General features: G+C 34.9%; 1 protein-coding gene across 7 annotated transcripts in view; it reads left to right on the top strand.

Moving 5' to 3' along the window:
- Nucleotides 1-19,129, top strand: part of LOC145260394 (uncharacterized) — a 123,586-nt gene extending 104,457 nt beyond the window's left edge. For 4 of the 7 annotated variants that reach the window (XM_080118351.1, XM_080118352.1, XM_080118353.1 and 1 more), the window contains exons 4-5: nt 5,877-5,926; nt 18,772-18,996. In XM_080118351.1, the coding sequence (XP_079974477.1) occupies nt 5,877-5,926; nt 18,772-18,862 (141 nt within the window). In that variant the 3' untranslated portion in view covers nt 18,863-18,996. Of the gene's footprint in view, nt 1-5,876; nt 5,927-18,771 lie in introns of all 7 variants that reach the window. The other 3 variants (XM_080118357.1, XM_080118358.1, XM_080118359.1) reach the window with 1 other exon arrangement.
- The last annotated feature ends 2,143 nt before the right edge of the window (nt 19,130-21,272 follow it).

The raw sequence follows: 21,272 nt of genomic DNA, 5'->3' as shown, positions 1-21,272 counted from the left end.
TTGCTAACTCTGACTATTAACATTCTTATGAGTTACTCCATCTCCTTCTGAAACATCTGACTCTAACTCGACAACTCAGGTTTCAATTAGCCTTTTAATCGCTAACATCACCTATTAAATACATGTAATCTTGCCATCTATATAATTTATGCTTGCACTTTTCACAAATGCAAGCTGATAGTATATACACACTGAATAGCCGTGATCTTTGGAAGCAAACAAACACTTGTCAAATCAACAAAGTTTTATTTACATTACAGTGAACAGAGAGTTGGGTCGGTATGGGAGGTGGTGTGTGGTTGGTCAGTTAGTCAGGCAATGGCTTCTCTCTCTTCTCTGTTTGTTTGAATGTGTCTTTGTTTGTGTTTTTATATTTAGAAAATTCATTGGTTGGAATTACTGTTCATTGTTTTTGACATTCTTCCTCTATTGTATTATGTTTTGTATTTTTAGCAATTCCAATCCAGGGTTAAATATTTCTTTCACTGTTTCATGCTCTCGATTCTTTGATCAAAATATTAAGTGTTACGTTGTGTGTGTATATGAATATGTTCCAAAATGACATACATGTTGAATAATGGGTTTTATATTGTATATTCATGTACGTGTGAATGCGTGTATGTATATACGTTGTATCATTTAGTTGATCGTCTAGTGTGTATATTTTAACATTTATGCACCAGTTCTAACAGGGAATAATTGATGTGGACGTATCGAAAAAGTTGTAGACAAGCAATTCTTTTTAACAGCTATAAATAACACAACACATACTTGGAAATATACGAACATTTATTTTCATGATTCCGGCCGGCATCTTCAGAGATTACAATACCTTCATATCTCGGCTGCCTGAGGAAACGCTACTCTCTGCGTCATGGAGAGACCAACTCCCCCTTAAGTCGCCCGTTGTCTCCGATGTTCAGCTAACAACTGGCTAGAGTCTCCCCAAATCTACATCTCATCACGTGTCTAAGACCCCCAACGGTTGACGTAATATAAATCTGATTATTTGTTTATGCAAACCAAAAATCATGTTTACATTTATTTTCTATTTTCATATTCCTTTGTAGCGATATTATTATTTCCTGTCAATCACATTTCCCAATCTAATTGTTTATTGTTCTAATCATAATAATCGATCCAGTGACCCACCGTCACTCGAATCAATTAATAATTGTTAAATTTGCAGGTTGAAACAAGTAATGTAGAAAGCAATACAAATGACGACTCAACAAACAAAGGTAGATCATATAAGAAGTGTATTAGGAAAAGGTATATTTACAGGATATTTACATAATGGTGTCAAATAAGAGAGTCTTTGATGGAGAAACATATCTGCTCTCGGCGGCCTTCGGTGGCTTCTGGTGAACACACACTCAGACTAACTGAGTCTTCCTATTTATGTGTAATTACTATCCACATATGCAAATGAATGTGTGCCACCACAACAATAATAATAATAATAATAATAATAATAATAATGCTTTGACCTCTGGCTCTGCCTGCCACAGTTAACACAGATACTACACTATGATCACAGTCAAAGGGTCACAACATTACATAAGGTTGATAACATCACCAGTAATCTGATTTACATATGGTTTTGCCCGGATCTGATATTGCATGCATGCAATATATCGGTTATTTTCTAGCCTGGTGTTGTCTGTCACCTTTACAACATCTATTGAATAAACACATCTGAAGAATATTCATTCCGGTTTTAATGTAACGTTACAAACATTTACACGTGTTAACATGTACACTCTGTTGCAAAGGAGACAACCACCAAAGAAAGAATCCAACTCCCTTTTTCCCCCGTTTAACAGCAGAACATTTATTTTCAAGTCTTTTCCTGTTGCTATCTCTAATGTAATCATGATCATCAGTCTGTGCACACATTCTTCTTTTTATAATCTTTCTCTTTTTCCTTGCTGTGACGTCATTTCGTACATGGCTCGGTCATTTGCATATAGCTGCCATATGCACGTCTGCACTGTTATATTAAATTTTTTTTTCACTCATAATAGAAACCAATTCATTTTGTTTATCTATTTTCAGTTTCACTTTATAATTCTTTGCTTTTTACTAAAACAATTATTTCACAGCTACTTTCACTTTCACTTTTAGCGTCTATAAATCAAATTGTCTCCTCTTTTGTGTTCTACACGTTTTCTTGCCTCATCTCTCCAACCTATCTCCTACAGTTGTTATTTTTTTTCTAGACAACGCGAAAGCATCTTTTTACCAATTTCTCTCCCCCCCCCTCCCTTGTGGGAGACATGCTTTTCCTTATCCATTTATCTACCCGCCAGACTCCCTTAACAACCTCCCTTGTCCACTTGTTTACCTGTTTCCTTATCGTCCGCTGTCCGATGAGTCACTCCGTGCCCTGTTCCCGTAAACATTCCAGGCTCTCAACATTCTCTTCTTCCACCAGACCCTGACTTACGTTTCTCTACATTCTGTCCTTACACTAAACCCCAACTCTAACCCTAATCCTAATCATCATCTCCCCAACCACCAAGACTCATCTTTGCTGTAGAACTGAAACTCTATAAATGCTTCTGCCATCATTTGGTTGCAATGAATTGAAAAAAAAACAAAACAAGGAGGTTGAGTGAAAGTATCCAAACTATTGCCGTCCTCATCCTCTTCTGCATTGTCGACATCCCCTATTGTTATCCCTGTTGATCTGCATGGACGATCAGTGCACTGAAATCTGCCAGACGGTGTGCCCCTAGGGTTTGGAGCCGGTGCAGGAGGAGCTTAGTAAAAATGTACGATAACCTGTGCAGGAGGGTTCAGTATGTTCAAGTAGTTGCGTTTCAGGATATTTTTAAAAAGAGATTTTATGGGTTTCGTTTCATCTGTTTCCGGTCCACTGATCTCTAGGGACATACAATGAAAGTGAAAGTTATTTGCTTTTTTAACCAGAAAAGGATGTCCTCAATTCCCCCCCCCCCAAAAAAAATACCAAAAAATCTAAATTAATAAAATAGTCAGTACTTATGGTATACATAAAATAATATCAGGCAGATTTTTAAAGTTGGGCTTAGGTAGCATTTAAACTGACAAATCCATCTTTGTTTCTGATGAGTGAATTTTTATTTATTTTTTTACCATGTTATTGGCAATATTTTATTAAAACTGAAGTTTGAACTGTCATTTCCGTTTTTCTGTTGCACTTAAGCTTCAAATAGCATTGCGTCGGTCTGTTCCACTTAAGCTTTAAAATAGCATTTTGTCAGTCTTCAGATTTCAGTTTGAAATAGCATTTTCGTTGGTCTGTCAAACTAAAGTCTGAAATGGTATTTTGTTAACTTTAAAATTTTAATTTAAAACTGCATTTTCTTTGTCTGTCACGCTTAAGTTGAATTAGCATTTTCTTTTTTCGGTTTGTCACACTTAAGGTTGAAATAGCATTTTTGTCAGCCTACAGATTTTAGTTTGAAATAGCATTTTTGTCGATCTGTCATACTCGTCACGATCAAAAAATAGTTATTACTTAGAAAAGGTAATGACAGAGGATTTTAATGAAGGAAGAATCCGTGGCCAACCAGGTTGGATTAAAAAAAACGAACCAGCTCTAGCGCCAAAACTAAATGCAGCCATTATTTTGGGCATTACTCAGTCAGTCACTCAGACAGTCAGTTGCTGGAATAAGAAATTTCCACGCATTAAATTCAGCAACCGGAAACAATCAACAGAGCTAGAATTAAAAATGTCATTTGGTGCATGTGTCTGAATTTTTGAGATGAGGATTGATTATTTGAATTCTTCAGACTACTGTTCTCATCTTAAGTGTTATTTTCACAAATTTTTCAGCCAATGTAACCTCCGACCTTCTTCAGGTGTATCTTGTCAAAGTCAAGAATCTTTCTGCCGAACTCGTGAATCTGCATGAAATTTTGATCTAAACTCTTTATTTAATCCATGGGTACACATGTCGGAGTTGATAAAGTACTTGTGTGATGTTCCAAGATCGTTATCAACCCAAAACAAATAACAACAGAGCATTCTAATGAAGGAAGACCAGTGGTCAATCAGGTTAGATTTAAAAAGACCCAATCAACTCTAGCGCCAAAGATAAAAGCAACCATTATTTTGGGCATTAGTCAGTCAATCAGTTGCTGTTAAGATCCCATCCACTCCACACCTGTCGAATGATTTTGGGACTCCATTATCAACAAGCAAGTGGTAACGTAGAAAAAAGAAGAGAAATTACGAAATTCCTCGAATGAATCGGCTTTCGTGTGCCCGTACATCTACATTACATGAACCATCTTGAAATTGACCGTCAACTGCTTCATTTTTTTTTTCTATTGCTTGACTTTGGAATTTAAATTGTCGTCGATTTGTATATATTATGCATTTAAAAAAAAAAAAAAAAATAGATTATGGTAACATTTTTTTTTTAACTGACGGTGTCGTCTTTACCTTTCATTTTCATGCGAACTATATTTAAATGCACCAATACTTGACGTAACCCCTCCGAAGCTTATAGGCAGCATTTCTAAGTTAAAATTGTGATAACTTATATGTTATTAAAATTTTGACGGCCAGAGAGGTCGAAATGTTGTTTAGCGCATGCTCCTATCGATGACCCTCTCGACACACCGATTATTTCTGATTTCCTGGAATATTCAGAAATAGGACCCCAAGGGAGGATGTAACACACTTAAGCTTGAAATAGAATCTATCTATACACCTATAAATTGTTTTTTTTGTGTGTGTGCATATTGATATTTATATTAAAAACCCTTTTTTCTATTTATTTAGTTATTTATTTGCTTCCCCACTGAGCAAATTAGGCACAAGGCCGTTTTTTAATGTGGAGAGTGAGGGGAGGGAGACAATTCCCCCAAGAGGGAACTGGATAGTGACAATTGGTATGAAGGGTTTCCCCTACATTGACCAATAACTGATTGCTAAAAGAGCAATGGTCTGATATGTGGGGTTGGTATTTATTTGCTCTCCCACCGAGCAAATTATGCACAAGGCCGATTTTTAATGTGAGGAGTGAAGGGGAAATGGGGGCCAATTCCACGGGGAGTAGGGGAGCTGGATAGTGACAATTGGTATGAAGAGTTGCCCCTACATTGACCAAGGTCTTATATGTGGGGTTGCCTCCACACATAACTGATTGCAGTATCTGCCGGAACAGATGGTATTTATTTGCTCCCCCACCGAGCAAATTAGGCACAAGGCCGATTTTTAATGTGAGGAGTGAAGGGAGGGGGAAGGGAAAAAGGGGACCAGCTCCCGAGAGATGGGAAATGGGAGCTGGTTAAAGGTCAGGCATGTGGGGTTGCCCCCACATCTGGTCTTTGCTAGTCATAGCTTGCAGTATCTGCCGGAACAGATACTACACTTTGATAACAGAAAAAGATCTTGGCCCGAAGGCTAAGAAGGAAAAAGGCGAGCCTTTTTTTTTTCTATTTATTTAAAAAGAAAATACAACTGTGGTGGAATTGCATTCATCTGCAAGAGATCTAACTAATTTGCATATTCTTTTAAACATTCATTTTAATTAATTTCAATATTAGTTTTTTCGGTTTTCTTATGAGATAATTATCTTTAGTTAACTATTACATGTAATTATATTCATGCAGATATTCTACATGATTTATACTTGCGTAATATTTGTGTAAAAAGGTTATAGTAAATATAAACCTCTTTCTATATATATTTATGTATATATATATATATATTTCTTTAAAAAATTTCGCCTACCAAACTCCTCTGGGGAAAATCGTTGCAAAAGTGTGAAAATTAAAGAAATGTAATTTGCCAGGTGAAGGTCGAATGACAGCATAACGAATATGCATGCATAATGTAATAGCTATTGGTTTATGTTTTAATTTTTAATCTTGCAGAAAACATTTCTTCATAGCTCTGACATTAACGTCAAAGGAAAAATTAAATCGTAAGTTAAACGTTTTGTTTTCGATTCTTGGTGGTGGCGCACGTGTCATTTTAAAAAAAAAACTTTTTAAATCATTACTATATATTCACTCGAATAGAATCTATATATATAAAGTGCAAAATGTGTGTGTGTGTGTGTATGTTTGTATGTCTCGCAAAAACTTCTGGCAGATGCGTCAAAATATGACGAAACCGGTATCCTTTTAAACCTCAATCTTTCGAACGACAAATATCGAAAGATTGGCCAAAAACCTTAATTCCTTCACCCTCAACTGGCCAGTTTTAAACAAAGGGGGGGGGGATTTTTTCGCCGGTATTTTCGCAAGTCACCGTTTCCTTTTGATTGACTAGCCTTAATTTAAATGTTCGTGACTTCTGGTTTTGCTATGGAGGCATCGGCTAAGATGTTACTTTTTTTTTTAACCTTCTTTTGCTCCTTCGTGTTACGGCTTCGAGCCTGCTTGCCTGCCTCCTACTACCACTTCGTTTTTAACGCCTCTCTCCATCTGGGCTGCCTACTCTTTTTTTTTTTTTTTCGGACTTCCTTACTCGACACACCCAGGCAATGCCAGGTACTCCCGCTACTATAATAATAAATAGTAAATTTGCATTAAAAATATCATATTTAAGCGTATTTTATGACCGGGCAATGCCGGGCGGTTTGCTAGTATATAATAAAATTTAAGGCTTTGAAAACTTTTAATATTTTTTTTTTTATTTTTACGTTTAAATGTCTTTCTTTTTGAATATCGTTCTCTACTGAGATATGCATTAAAAAAAAATGTTTATTCACACATTCAGAATGTTATCTCTTTGTAAATGTACTCGCTAAACACCATCAAGTCTGATGGAGCGAAGATGTCAGGCTTATCAATTTTCAGCATCCAACTCGGTCCGAGAAGAAGCTGAATATGACCAGAGAAGATGGCTTCAATCATTTTCATTTCAATGGCTTTGTCAGAGATTCAGTAGCTCCAATGGATGGAGTTGACTGAATCCACTCCAGAAAAAAAAACAAAAACAAACAAACAAACAAAAAAAAAAGTTCGATTTAACAAAAATCTTAGCGATAGATCTGATTATTCATGAACAGGAGATTTGATACAAGTTTTATCCTTGCGTTTGTTTTACAAGTATTTCCACAGAACATAATCTGATTAACATAGTACACTTTTTTTTTTTTACATTGTAGTCACCACTTATCAAGGCCCAGAAGCCAGTCAGGGATAAGGATTATTGCGTGTACAGTAATCAATGAGATAGTATCGTAGTAATCATTAGTAATGGAAATTTGATAGAGTGTCTTACTTAAAAGAGCGGTTTGTCAGGAATTTGTTTATGTTGGACTTAAAAACATCCAAGTTGTAGTCAGGCGGGAAACAGGCAAACGGAAGGGTGTTCCACAGGCGTGCAGTTCTAAGAAAGAAGCTTTGTTCATGAAACTTTTCCCCAACTCTCATTTAAATATTCTCTAACCCATCTAACTAACAGCAAAATCACACCCATTCTCAGTGGTGGTCTCCAGATGCCGGAAGATTTTCTATTCTAATAGCCTCTTTCTTCATCACCTGAATTTTGGAATTCCCTCCCTGCTTCCTGTTTCGGCGATTCTTCAAATGCACAGAAATTCAGACGTATGTTAACAAACATCTATCTGCACAACTACCCACCCAGGTTTCCTTCTATAAATTCGGTCCCTATCATAGCAGCCTATAATGCTTATCCAGCAGCAACGAGGCTTGTTTGGGGGCTGGTGCTACCAGATCAGGCTGTTGGAAATTATCGACTTCCCGACAAATGCATCAAGCATTCATGTGTGACAGACCAACGGACAGATAAAGCCTGTTATATAATTGTGTGGACGCGCGTGGAAACAACAATGATGATGATGATGATGATGATGATGGGTTGAGATTAAGAAGTGGAGAGTAAGGAGTAGATGGGAGAGTAAATATGACGATGACGATGGTATTTTTGTTGTTGTTGACGGTCCTGCCACTGATGGGCACTGATTAGGGAGGTGAAATGAACGTTTATGTGAAATTGTTTGGGGAGATGGCTTTCCTTTATGGAGATCAGAAACTATGCATGCCCGGATGAAGATAAACACCATGTTACAGGTTTGGGCGTGAGGTTTATCCAGGAAGGTTGTTGAATGAAGTTAGATGGTAAAAGCAGGAGTCGATGGGTGTGTGGGGTGTCTTCAGGGGGACAGTGATTGTTGGGACTGTGTATGGTGTTAAGCACAAGGAGGGGAGGGCTGACAGCGACAAACAAACAATCCTGTAAAAGGACAATTCCATGGTGTTGGAAGAATGGAATGATTCAGCAGCTGACTCTAGCAAGCCTTGGGATATTTCATACTAAGCCTTTTTCCTAGTAATCTTTAAAATGACAACAAACATTTCTATTATTATATTAAAGCTGGGTTGGTCAAAGTTTGTTTCCCTCAAGGGTTTTTTCTTATATATTTTAATTAGATAAAAAGTATTCAAAAATATTCCTCAGTTTTCGGATTGAGTTATGTAAAAAAAAAAAAGAAGTTTTACTTTAAATGTCCTAATTACTTGAAATTTACAGTATAACTCTTACCCTCTCTCACCATATGCTCCTTTGCTCCTTTTTATATTATCTTTTTTATTTTATACGCTATCTATCACTCTCGCTTCCATCTCTCTTTCCCTTTCTATTCCGTCTTTATGCATATATTTTTATGTATAGGATTAACTCCTCAAATTAAGGATCAATCATTATGAATTATGCAATATATATATATATATATATATATATATATATATATATATATATATATATATATATATATATATATTAGTGTTGGGACGATTAATTAGAATCAGGAATTGGAAAAATCGGATGATTTTGGGGTATCGAAATCGGTATTGGAACCGGAAAAATTGATGCCTATTTTCCAACGCCAAAACGATTCTTTTAATTGTCTTTTTTTTATTTAATTTTCTTTAAAGCAAAATCTTCCATTGCTGGTAATAATGATAAAATAATAAATATTTATTGATTTTAAAATACCAGTAAAGCTAAAATCGATAGATCATCCTCCACAAGTGTATTCTTACGTCTAGGAAAATATCTGCATATTTATCATGTGTTTTCACGAAAATCGAGGAAAATAACAATCTTATAGTTAAATAATTAGAGATCTATAAAGAACCGGAATCGGTAATTGTGTCAAAGATTTCGCGTTTGAGTGTTTCTGTTTCTTTATTTATTCTTCTACTTAATAAAACGTTGCTGTTGCTATTCTCTTGTACTGTTTCTTTTACGATTGTTTTTACTTTTAAGATTCTTTTTGCTTTAGGTACTTTTAAAAGTCTGGCTGATTATATACTGAAATACTCTAAATACCCATTCCTTACAATGTTTTTGGGTTCTTATTAAGAATTTAGTATATATATATATATATATATATATATATATATATATATATATATATAAATTTTCATAATGTGTACCCGTCACGGAACGAAGATGTCATATTCCAAAAATCATATAAATTGATCAAGTACTTATATATTTAACTAAGAAAATCAAATTTTATGAATAAGCAATCTCGCTTCGCCATCTTGAAAAAAAGTCAAGGGCAGATAATTCAACAATAATTCAAATGTGCGATTTCAGCCTAGTAATGCCATCGATTTCCTATTAATCGCTTAAAATATTTTTTAAATGTTTTTTTTTTTTAATATAAAAATAAACTACTTGATCTAGTTACCTAATTCTTGGAATATGTCATTTTCCGTGATACATCATAAAGATTTTTCTGTAGTTTTTTCTTTTTTTTTTAATTAGGTTGCATTCTAAATAAGAACCTTATATCCTATAAATGAATTCCAAAGGCGTACCTTTACAATATTAAAGCAGAGAATATTGTTATCTTGTCACCGTGCATACTTCATCTTACATACGTGTTCTTACTTATGTGTGTGTGTGTGTGTGTGTGTTCTGTTCTTACACAGTTTCTTGCCTTGAAGGGTCTCGACATGTATGCGCGAATATATGATGTGTACATACCTGCTTGCTTTGTCCGGCGGATGATATCTTCTTGTTGCTGGCTCCATCTCATGGGGAGTGGTAGTTACTGCTACAGATGCATCGATAACACGAGATGGATTTGGAGCTTCAATTTGTTTTATTAAAAAGCAAACCTATGTCTCGAACCCATGGTTGTCGGAGGAGAGACCCTAATGTCACGTCTGCTTCATCTGCAGTCCAAAACCAACTCTCCCCCACTTGGTCGCCAACCGGAAACCTACGACCACAATTCCCATTACCCCTAATTTCCGGTGCATTGTCACCCCTAATTTCCGGTGCATCTAACTAGGTTGACAAAAGGTGACTTGAGTTTGACTGTCAAATCTAACCTTCTGTGACCCCACTAAACTCGCTGATGGAAATCGAAAATATACTTACATAACTTACTATTTCTCCAAACTACCTAGATAGCATTTAAGCTAGTATTCCCAATACTACAATTGTATCAGAACACAAATTTAGCACGGAATTGGTAATTGTATCGGAATTGGGAAAAATATTGGAATCATCCTATCACTAATATATATATATATATATATATATATATATATATTTCTGTGGAAATATGTTTTTTTCAATTATATTTCACCTTTTATTTATACCAATCCTTAATTTCTGAAGCTCAATGTAATTACAGAGCATGTAACAAATAAAGTACAAAAGTCTATGTTCCAAATGTTGACCATCTTACAATTTATTCCTTTACGTACATTGACATCACAATTCTTGACAGCACCTGTTACATAACGCAAAACCATTCATTTAATTATTGTATTGATCAATTGATCTATTCTGCCCTTAACTGGACAGATTAAAGTAATTAATAGGTGCTATGTCTTCTGAGGACTTTAGGGCAGAATAGATTCATTGAGTGATATAATAATTGAATGAATGATTTTGCGCTACAAATTTGTTTTTTTTTTTGCTTAACATACACCTCCAAATACCCGGGCAAAGCCGGGCACCCATGCTATATATGCGTGTTTGTACTATACATAATGAAAAGAAAAAATCTCTTCCGTGAAATAAGTTTCATTCAATTTCTCTGAGGTTTCGAAAAAATGTCTGACTTCATCAGATGCAGACCAATGAAATGTTGGTGTTTAGTTTGGCAAAACCAATTTTACAATATAAAGAAGGCTAAAATAAGAGGAAGCTCTTTATTCAGTCTTAAACGCATCCATACAGAGCACTTGCTAATGGAATTGGCCCTCGACGTGCGTCTAGACGGTGCGCCGTCTACTGGGGAGCGGGGGGGGGGAGAAGGGCAGGGGGTAGACAAAGGAAAATGTGTGCGCGCGCATGCGTACTGTCATTGTGGCAAAGAATGGATTAAGCGTGGGGGAGAAGTGGAGAAATTGTTTTGATGGAAAATGAAGGAAAAGTGTCAGGGAGAGGAAGAAGAAAGACACAACTGGGCGTTTTGCATCTTGGCTTTAAAAATTAAAGGAATCTTGAACAAGGAGAGATCTTGTAGCGGGGTGGAGTGATGGATTGCTGTGACTGGAGCCCCTCTTTTCCCTAAACTTTCTCTCTCATCATCCTGCTTTTTGTGGATGAGCTAGTATGCGGGGGTGGTGGTGGTGGGGGGTATAGACTCTTGCCATTCTTAAAAGATGAGTAACTTGGTCCAAATTGAACCTTCGGACATCTCCACTTACTGCCCCTTCCTCCCTCAACAAATCTTAGACTCACCCATTCCACACAGCTCCTCTCTTTTGTTCTTTTATTCTGAGTTTAGAAAAACATTTTGTTTAATAACTGCATATCCGTGTATTAGTTCTGTTTAGGGTTATATCGCGTTAAAAACGCAAGTTCTCATAGAATAAATGAATAACTGAAGTTAAGCAACGTCGAGCCTGGTCTTGTGCTACATATTTCAAATAACCCCTGTGCATGAACAAAATTATACGCCATATCTTTCGAAATATTATTTCCATCATGTAGTGTAACCCAGCACATTGTAGCCTCAGTCGCAAAGTAGACAAAGAATAGAAAACAACTTCAACTGTTTTTTTTTGCTGTAACAAAGTCATTTATTTCCTCATTCTCCTGCCACACATGACTTCTTGTTATGACCTTCACGTCATCCACATGATCGTTTTCTCAGACATGCTCTCAAACGTCATCCATGTCTCTAACATGATCGTCTTCTCAAATGTGCTCTCACCTTTTGGTCACCTCTTTTTTCATTACCGTAACGTAATTTCGCCTGCAGCTCGGTATTAGCATATAGATATGTCCATGCCATGTTTCAATCGTAGTTCACATGGTCAATGTCATAGTAAAACTTGTCTCTCCCAAATTGCATTCATTTTGGAAGGATAACATCCATTATCCAAACTTCATCTCTGTTTTCTTTCTTGTTATCTCACTTAGATACCACTCTCATTTAGAGATTGATGTGAATTTTTTTTTGTTTTTACAAAGGGGTTACCACATATCAAGGATGTGGGTTAATGTGGGTATTGTACTCATTGGGATAGTAGTGTAGAAATCGTTTGTTGTGGAAATTTGGCATAATCAGATTATTTGTGAGGACAGTCTAATAAGAACTTGTTTACATTGGACTTGAAAACGACAAAATAGTTAGCTGGAAAACAGACCAGCGGAACAGAGTTCCACAAATGGGTAGTTCCAGGAAAGAAGCTTTGATCCATGTTTACGTTTATGCACCAATAGGGAGTGGTGGAATTTATTAATAGTGATTTTAGCTAGATGAGTGTTTTTTGTGAAGGATTACCAAGTGGGGACCATTATTGTTTTTCGTTCTGAACAAACAAATCATTCGAATAGAATCCTGAATTTTCTCCAAGTTTGTCAATGTAAGTGTGATGATTTGTGCATAATGATTTCTATAGAAGCGTGTCAGATTCAGGTTAGGGTTACAGATCACAACTTACTTCTCCAGGAATGACCAGCAAGCCGAAATCTTTTCTCTCTTTGCATGACTGATATAAGTGCAAGGTATCCACATAAACGTTATGTGTTTCCTCCAGCTGGAGTCCAATGCAATTCTTAACACCCTTACAAAATCTGACGGGGATTTGTTAAAAATAATACTGAAAGTGAAATTTTCCACATAAGGCTAGAGTAAGAAGAAAGTGGAAAATTCCATGAAAAGTGAAAACATGATATTGACATCGCTCTGACATTTCTGAATTTTTTAGATGAGGATTGGTTGTTTGCATTATTTGAATTCATTGGACTACTGTTTTCATCTTGAGTGTTTATTTTCATGTTTTGGTTAATGAAACCTCCAACCGTCTTCAGGTGTATCTTGTCGAACTCGGGAATGTTTCTGTCAAACTTGGGAATTTGGATGCAATTTCAAACGGAACCCTTTATTAACTTCACGGGAGTAGTATGCTCTTGTTCTGTCAGCCATGATTGGATAGAAGTGCTAAGTAATTCGCAATTGTATTTTTCAATCACCCACACTAACCTTTATCCAGTCATGGCTGATGGAACAAGAACATGCTAACCCCATGAAGTAAATAAAGGGTTCTGTTCAGAATTCCGTCCAAATTCCTGAGTTCAACAGAAACATTCCCGAGTTTGAAAGATACAGAATTGAACATTTACTGAACCCCCCTCCACCAAAAAAAAAAAAAAACCTCCTGACAAAGAAATACCAATATGGACGCCTTTCTTCTATCTCAGTCTAGAAGGCTTCAATCCTGAAGAAATAAGAACTCATGAATGACTCCTTCCTATGTAACCCAGTACATGTCAAAAGATCAGTCGGAAGACCTCATCATATTTACAAGTGGTAGCAGACTGGATGTCAGCGAGAGAACTTGCAGACAACAGTGTCTCACAGCGATGGTTGGAAGAAACCAGAAAAGCGTTCTCAACGCGATTAATTGATCTGAACAAAATAATTGGTTATAGTAGTCCGCTCTTTTTGACTTCTGGTTTCTGTTCTGCAGATGTGACGACCGTGACAAACAATGGTCCCGTCTAATTAATGATTATCTTCCTTTCAGATAACGGAAGATGCCCCCTCCCACTGCTTTTCTTGTGTTAGTATGGCTTACTCCTCTGCTTGACCATGTCTAATTGTCCAGCCAAGTGGACAGCAGAAACCGAAAGTCCAAAGGAACAGGCAATCTTGGCTATAATCAAATAATCAATATATATATATATATATATATATATATATATATATATATATATATATATATATATATATATATAGGAACAATAAGAGTGGAAAATGAAGTCACAAAAACTATATATTGGTAAATATAGAATGGTTCATTTATTTAATAAGGGTATACAAACATTTACTTGGAGGATAGAGGGGACACTTTATCATTAGCATCTTCTCTACTCTTCTGAGGAGAAGCATTAGGCTTCGAAATACCTTGGTATAAAGAGTCCCCTTTATCCCCCAAGTAAATGTTTGTATACCTTTATAAAATAAATGAACCGTTCTATATTTTCAAACATATAGTTTTTCTGACTTCATTTTCCACTCTTATTGTTTCCTATGTAAACTCCAATGAAACTTGTTGAGCTTTATATTATCCTGATAAGTCTCCTCTTATAGAATTGAACTTACTCTCTTCTTCTAACTCTCTAAGCTATATATATATATATATATATATATATATATAAGTAATTAAATAAAAAAATGTTCATTGATATGTACAGCTTACAGACATTAATGTTCTGTGCTTATGCAATCATCAGTGTAGGGTAACAATTATTGCCGGTCATAAGATTCGAACCCAGTCACAAAACCATCTTTTTCTCCATTTGCTGAGCCTTTAACTCTCGGCCACCAAAAAATTGAATGAAGAAATTAAGAACTATTAAATGCTGAATTCAGGCGAATACAATGGCAATCTAGAGTGTTCGCATAAGTGGAAGTTGTGAAAATTGCATAGATGCTAGTTGACTGCCTTAGTTGGAACTCCGACAGTGCCCGTCCTTAACTATTCTTAAACGGGCTTCATGATCAAAATTAAATGATAATTATTCATTCATACTTACTGACACTAGTGTTTCATGCTTACGCAATCATCAGTGTAGGGTAACAATTCCTGCTGGTGATGAGATTCGAACCCAGCCATGAAGCAACCTTTTTGCTCCATTGCTGATCCTATATATTGTTATAGTTTATTTTTTTGTTTTGAACTTTGGAAAGAAGAAGAGAAAGGAGGAAGTAGGTGGGGTGAAAGAGAAAGAGAGGAAAAGGTAGAAGCATAAGGAAAAAGAGGAAGGTGTACTGAGGAGGTGGCAGGTGGAGGCAGGAGTAGGAAAAGGATAATAAGATGAAATAGTTGTAGTTTAGAAGATTCTAGATGCCATCTGGAAAACTGATTGCGATGGTTGGAGGGAACGGGTTAGGAGAATCGAAGAATTTAAAATTTTACATACTTTCAATGCAAACACCCGGTGACTCTTTTTTGCATTCGAATGAATTTTATGGTAGATGCGTCTAATAATCTCTGAAGTGGTTCTGTCTGTCTGTCGGCTTGTCACACTTCTGTTAGGTTATAGTATTTTCATCACTAACCTATCAGATGAAATGAATACATCCTAAGAATGAATACGTCCTTGTTCTGTTATTATTTGTATTATACCAATTATTTCAACCCTTATCCTCAAGTGGCCTTCGGGCCTTGATAACTGGTGACTCCCAAGAAAAAAAAAAAGTTACTACTCTCATCTTAAGTGTCAATCTCACAATGTATTTTCAAACTCGGAAATCTCACAATATTTTGTCGAACTCGGGAATCTTTCTGTTCAAAACCATGATCGGATAAAAGTCTTAAGCAAGTCACAATTGTGTTGGATACACCATGGACTTTTGTTGCAGACGCAAGGATCCGTGCAATAGCTGATGGATTGGATTCTTGGATTAAATAAACGGTTTCATTCTAAATTCCGTGCAGATTACTGAGTTCCACAGAAAGCGTCCTGTAATCGACAGGATACACTCAGAAGAGTGGAGGAGGATGCATCGGCTGAAACGTTGTGATGATAATATTCAAGATGAGAACATTAGTTCAAATAAGACAAATTAGCAGCACATTTATTCCCGATTCTTTAGAATTATTCAAGATGTCACAAATCGATGACGAGAGAGTATATATGCGTGTATTTGTGTGTGTGTGAAGAAGAGAATGTGTATACATGTGTGTGTATGAAAGAGAGAATGTATGTATGTGTGTTTGTGTGAAAAAAAGAATGTGTGTATGTGTGTGTGTGAAAGAAATAATGTGTGTATATATGTGTGTGTTAAAGAGAGAATGTGTGTGTGTGAAATAGAGAATGTGTGTGTATAAAAGAATGTGTGTGTGCGTTTCTGTGTGTATGTATGTATGAAAGAGAATGTGTGTTTGTGTGTGTGTGAAAGAGAGAATGTGTGTATGTATGAAAGAGAGAATGTGTGTATATGTGCGTATGTGTGTGAAAGAGAGAATGTGTGTATGTTTCAGTGTGTTTGTATGCAAGAGAGAATGTGTGTGTGTCTGTGTACACGTGTGTACATATATACGTGTGTATGTATATGTCCGCAGGGTTCAGCCGGTGAGAAGAATCAAGTATGTATATAAAAAGTGAAGTGTGGCACAGGGAGCGGGGAGGAGGGGTATGTGTTTCGACCATGACTCATATTATCCACATTTCATGATTTGCATATTTATTTTTTCTGTTTTATGAAATGTATTTTTTTTTCTTAATAAAATTTTTATTTGCCTTTTCTTTCTTTCTTTTTCATTCTCTGTCTTTCTTTCATTTTTTTTCCATTCTATCTTTGCTTATTTTTTGTCCTTCTCTTGTTCGTCCTTTCTTTCTTTCGTTATATTTTTTCTTTTCATATTTTTCTTTTTTTTCCTTCTTTTACTTAGTCTATGTTCTCTTTCTTTTGCTATTCTTTCCTCGTTATTTTCCCATTTCTTCCTTTCTTCTTTCTCCCTTATTTTCTTTGTTCATTTATTTTCCTTTCTTTTCTTTTATCTTCCTCCTTTCCTTCTTGCCAGCATTTCTATTTCCCTTTCTGTTTTTCTCTTTTCTTCCCTACATCTTTTTCGTTCTTTCTTCCCTTTCATCCTTTCTTCCTTTTTACCTTCTTTCCTTTTAAATCCTTTTTCTTTTTTCCCCATTTTCCTTTTATTTCTTTTTCGTTTTTTCCTTTTCTTTCATTTTTCTTCTTTCTTCTTCTAGTTTTTCATTTTCTTTTTCTTCCTTGTTTTCTTATTTTATTCTCCATCCCTTTCTATCTTCTTTTCTCCTTTTCTTTTTTCTTTTCTTTTTCCCTCTTTTTCCTCTCTTACTCACGAATCAACCATATCTTCTTTTCCTCTGTCTTTTCCTTTTTATTTGTATTTTTTCTTGTTCATTTTAAATTTCTTTTCTTTTTATTAGCTTTCACATTGTTCTTTTTTTTTTTGCCTTTTATATTTATTACTAGCGGGGGTACACTGCGTTGCTCGGATGTGGTGAGGTGTGTGTGTGTGGGGGGGATAAATCAAAACAAAATGGAAAATAAAAAGTGAACGATGTTAAATATTAAAAAAAAACAAAAAAAAACAGCGTGATGCAAAATAAAGAAAAAGTGAACGATGTAAAACTTCTTAAAAAAATCGGAAAACAAAAACAAAAACAAAAAAAAAACAGCGAACCTGATGGAAAAAAAAAAAAAATAAAAAAACCAACGAAAAAATGGCATAAATAACACTGTTTCAATATTAAAACTTTAAAAATCGAAGAAAAAATATATCTTACATCTCGGCTTAAACGTGCAATCTTAAGATAACGACGCTGCTACCATACCCACTGGTCTATGACCACGTCAGTGAAATTGAATCGTTTTGTTTTATATTCAAACTAATTCAAGAAAGAACGTTTTTTTGCGCATGCGTGTATGGCTAAATTGTTATGAAGGAACGATTTTTTGCTACCCCTTTCTGTAGAAAAGTGCCCAGTTGAGGGTGAAGGAATTAATATTTTTAGCCAATTTTTCGACATTTGTCGTCTGAAGGGTTGAGCTTCAAAATGATACCAATCTTGTGGAAATCCGTCGCCTCTGTCGAAAGTTTTTGACTCACACACACACACACACACACACACACACACACACACACACACACACACACACACACACACACACACACACATTTTATTTTTATTTTTTTAATTCTTTACTTTCTTCCCAGTTTCTTCTTTGTTTTTTTCCTCTTTGTATCCTGGCGCTACTACTGATATTTTCCAAATATACCGACTTCCTCACCTTAACTTTACCAACCATTAATGTTATTGTTTTTCCTATTCCCCTTCGGAAAACTCAATCATGCCCTACAAAGCAAAAAAAATAGAAACAACATTTTTCTCTACAAAACAATAAAACCAAACACAATGAATAACTATTTCAAGATATAAAGAACTTGAAGCATAAAAGCCTTTTCCCAAATTGCTGGATTCAGTATTGAATAACCTGAAAAGTGTTGATAGACCATAAAAACAAAACATCCAAACCAAGCACGATGAATAAATATTTGAGAATAAAATTACTAGATTTGGGATTAAATGAACTAAAAAGGGTTGATGTGACGTAAAATAAAAACCAAAAAAAAGAAACAATATTTTTTTGTGTTTTTTTTATATTATTACTTTCATTTATTTTTCCATTCTTTCTTTTGTTAGTTTTTTTTTAAATTCGTTTTCATATTTTGTTTTTGCACTTTTTCTTCAATTTTCTTTTTCTTTTCCTTCCGATTTCTCTTTCAAAAATCTAATTTTCGTCTTTTGTTTTTTCTTCTCCAGCCGGATACAAACGGAGAGGCGTTTTCCTTCCCTGGTGCTAATCGGATCAACCGTGTTCTTTATCGGATCCTCTCTTTGGGAAGGCCACTGAATGCAGAAGATCCGGATGATAACATACCTCCACCATGATATGAGGAAAAAACCCCAAAAAATCTCGAAACAAAAGGAAAAAAGACGGATCGAATTAGAAAATGAAAGATTAAAGAAAAGTTGACGAAGAAAAAAGAATTTTTTTTTTTTTTACTTTATTTTATTTTTAATTTTTCTTTTATGAGGGTTGTATGTGGGGGGAATGTTTAGTGAAGGAAATTTATGAAGAAAAAAGAATGAAGGAAAGAAGGAATGAAAGAAAGAAAAATGAAGGAAAAAGCGAAATGCCAATGGAAGTTGCGAGTCGGTCAGTAACGGAAGGGTGGATAATTATCAGAAATCAAGTGCGGTTTTAGATCTGCAAGATTCCCAAGAGTTGTCTTGAAATATAGAAAGATACAACAGCGAAAAAAAAAAAGCGAACTATTATATTATGATACCATTTAAGGAGCCATCAGGACTGAATGACATCTGTTCATGCCAGAACATCCGTTTGTGTCAGAACATCCGTTTGTGTCAGAACATCTGTTTGTGTCAGAACATCTGTTTGTGCCAGAACATCTGTTTGTGTCAGAACATCTGTTGACTCTGTTTATGCCATGACAACTTTTTGTGCTAGGACATTTGTTTGTGCCAGGACATCTGTTATGACATAACATCTGTTTGTGTCAGGATATCTGTTCATGATCTGGCATATGACCATGACATCTATTTGTGCCAGCAGATCTGTTCATGACATGACATCTGTTTGTGTCAGGACATCTGTCCATGACATGACATCTGTTGACTTTGTTCCTGCCAGGATATCTGTTCATGATATGATGTTTGCTAATGTCATGACATTTATTTGTTCCATAACATCTGTTCGTTCATATTATAATATGATATCATATTATAATATGATATCATATTATAATATGATATCATATTATAATATGATATCATTCTAGAACCCATCAGGGATGAACGTCATCTGTTCGTGACATGATATCTGTTTGTTCATATACCTCAGTAAATTGAATTGGGAAATAAGTAATCTGCTCAATTTTTTTTTTTTTTTTTTTGGAAATTTTCTGATTTGGATTCGTTCCGAAGGATTGACCATTTTCTGAAAACGGAATCGACATTAGAAAATTATCACTTTCTCATTATACATTTAAAAAGAAATACATTTAAAGCAAGCAATTATCTATAATAAAATCTCTGTTTGTCTAGATGGACACAAGAAACTGAACTATAATAATATAAAATAAATAACACTATTCATCTAACCACCAAAGATGAACGATAACTCTTCGTTGTATCAGCAAGAATTTTATATTCGAAATGCGAAGAGTGTTTGAGGAGGATTTAAAGAAATCTGGTTCATTTTTTTTTTTTTTTAGATATGTTCAAATGCCAATTGATTTTCTCATAGTGTAACCATTCCTGACCACAGGACTGACAAACAACATGAATCTAATTTTTTTTTTTTAATCATCATAACTCCCTTTTCCGATACCAGCATGGAATATATATATTATTTGACAAAGAAAATGGAGTGCATTATCGCCAAGGTGTCTTTTTAGTTTAATTAGCCATTGAAAGGCAAATACAGATGAATACAAAAAAAATCTGAAAGAAAATTGAGGAAAAAAAAACAAACAAAAATATGAGTAAAAAAAAAAAAAAAAATTTCTGGAGAAAATTATATGTGATAAAGTCCAAAGCACAAACTTTTTCTGATTCATTCATAAATTCGTTCATTCATTCAATCATTCATTAATCATTTTTATTATGACAAAAAATAACAAAATAAACCAAATTAACGAGGAAAGTGTAACGAGTTAAATAATAATAAAAAAAAGATACGTAAATGAAGCCGTTTAGTTTGAATTTCAATAAATTACCGATAAGGCTTAAATCAAGTCTTAGATAAAAGATTTCGAAATTATGATTAAAAAATCAAAAATTAATTGGATCGAAAGTAAAGTAATTGAAATAGGATAGAGTTGGATGTAAATTCTGATCTTCTAAAGTGTAAAACAAATTAGAATAGTGGGATAAACTGGGTGTTTTATTCGGGGTGGGATCGTTACAAAAGATTTGTTTAAATATTTATGTACATTTTTATTGGTTTCTGACGAAGCATAGAAGGGGAAGAAAAACTGAGGTTTCAATATTTATTATAGCATACCTATTTTTGAACACACGCACATACACGTATACACTTACGCACGCACACACACGCACGTGCATAAACATATATATATATATATATATATATATATATATATATATATATATGTATATTACTTTTAATTAATTTTTTTTTGTTGTTGTTATTTTTACGAAGTTTCAGAGTCTGAAATTTTCGCCATTAGACATACTGCTGATGATGGAGGAATGTGTGCAATTCTTAACCGATACCT

This window comes from Euprymna scolopes, chromosome 36, assembly GCF_053919585.1.
Source record: "Euprymna scolopes isolate OS-2025 chromosome 36, ASM5391958v1, whole genome shotgun sequence".
Lineage (NCBI taxonomy): Eukaryota > Metazoa > Mollusca > Cephalopoda > Sepiida > Sepiolidae > Euprymna > Euprymna scolopes.
This window is presented reverse-complemented; position numbering and strand designations above follow the sequence as displayed.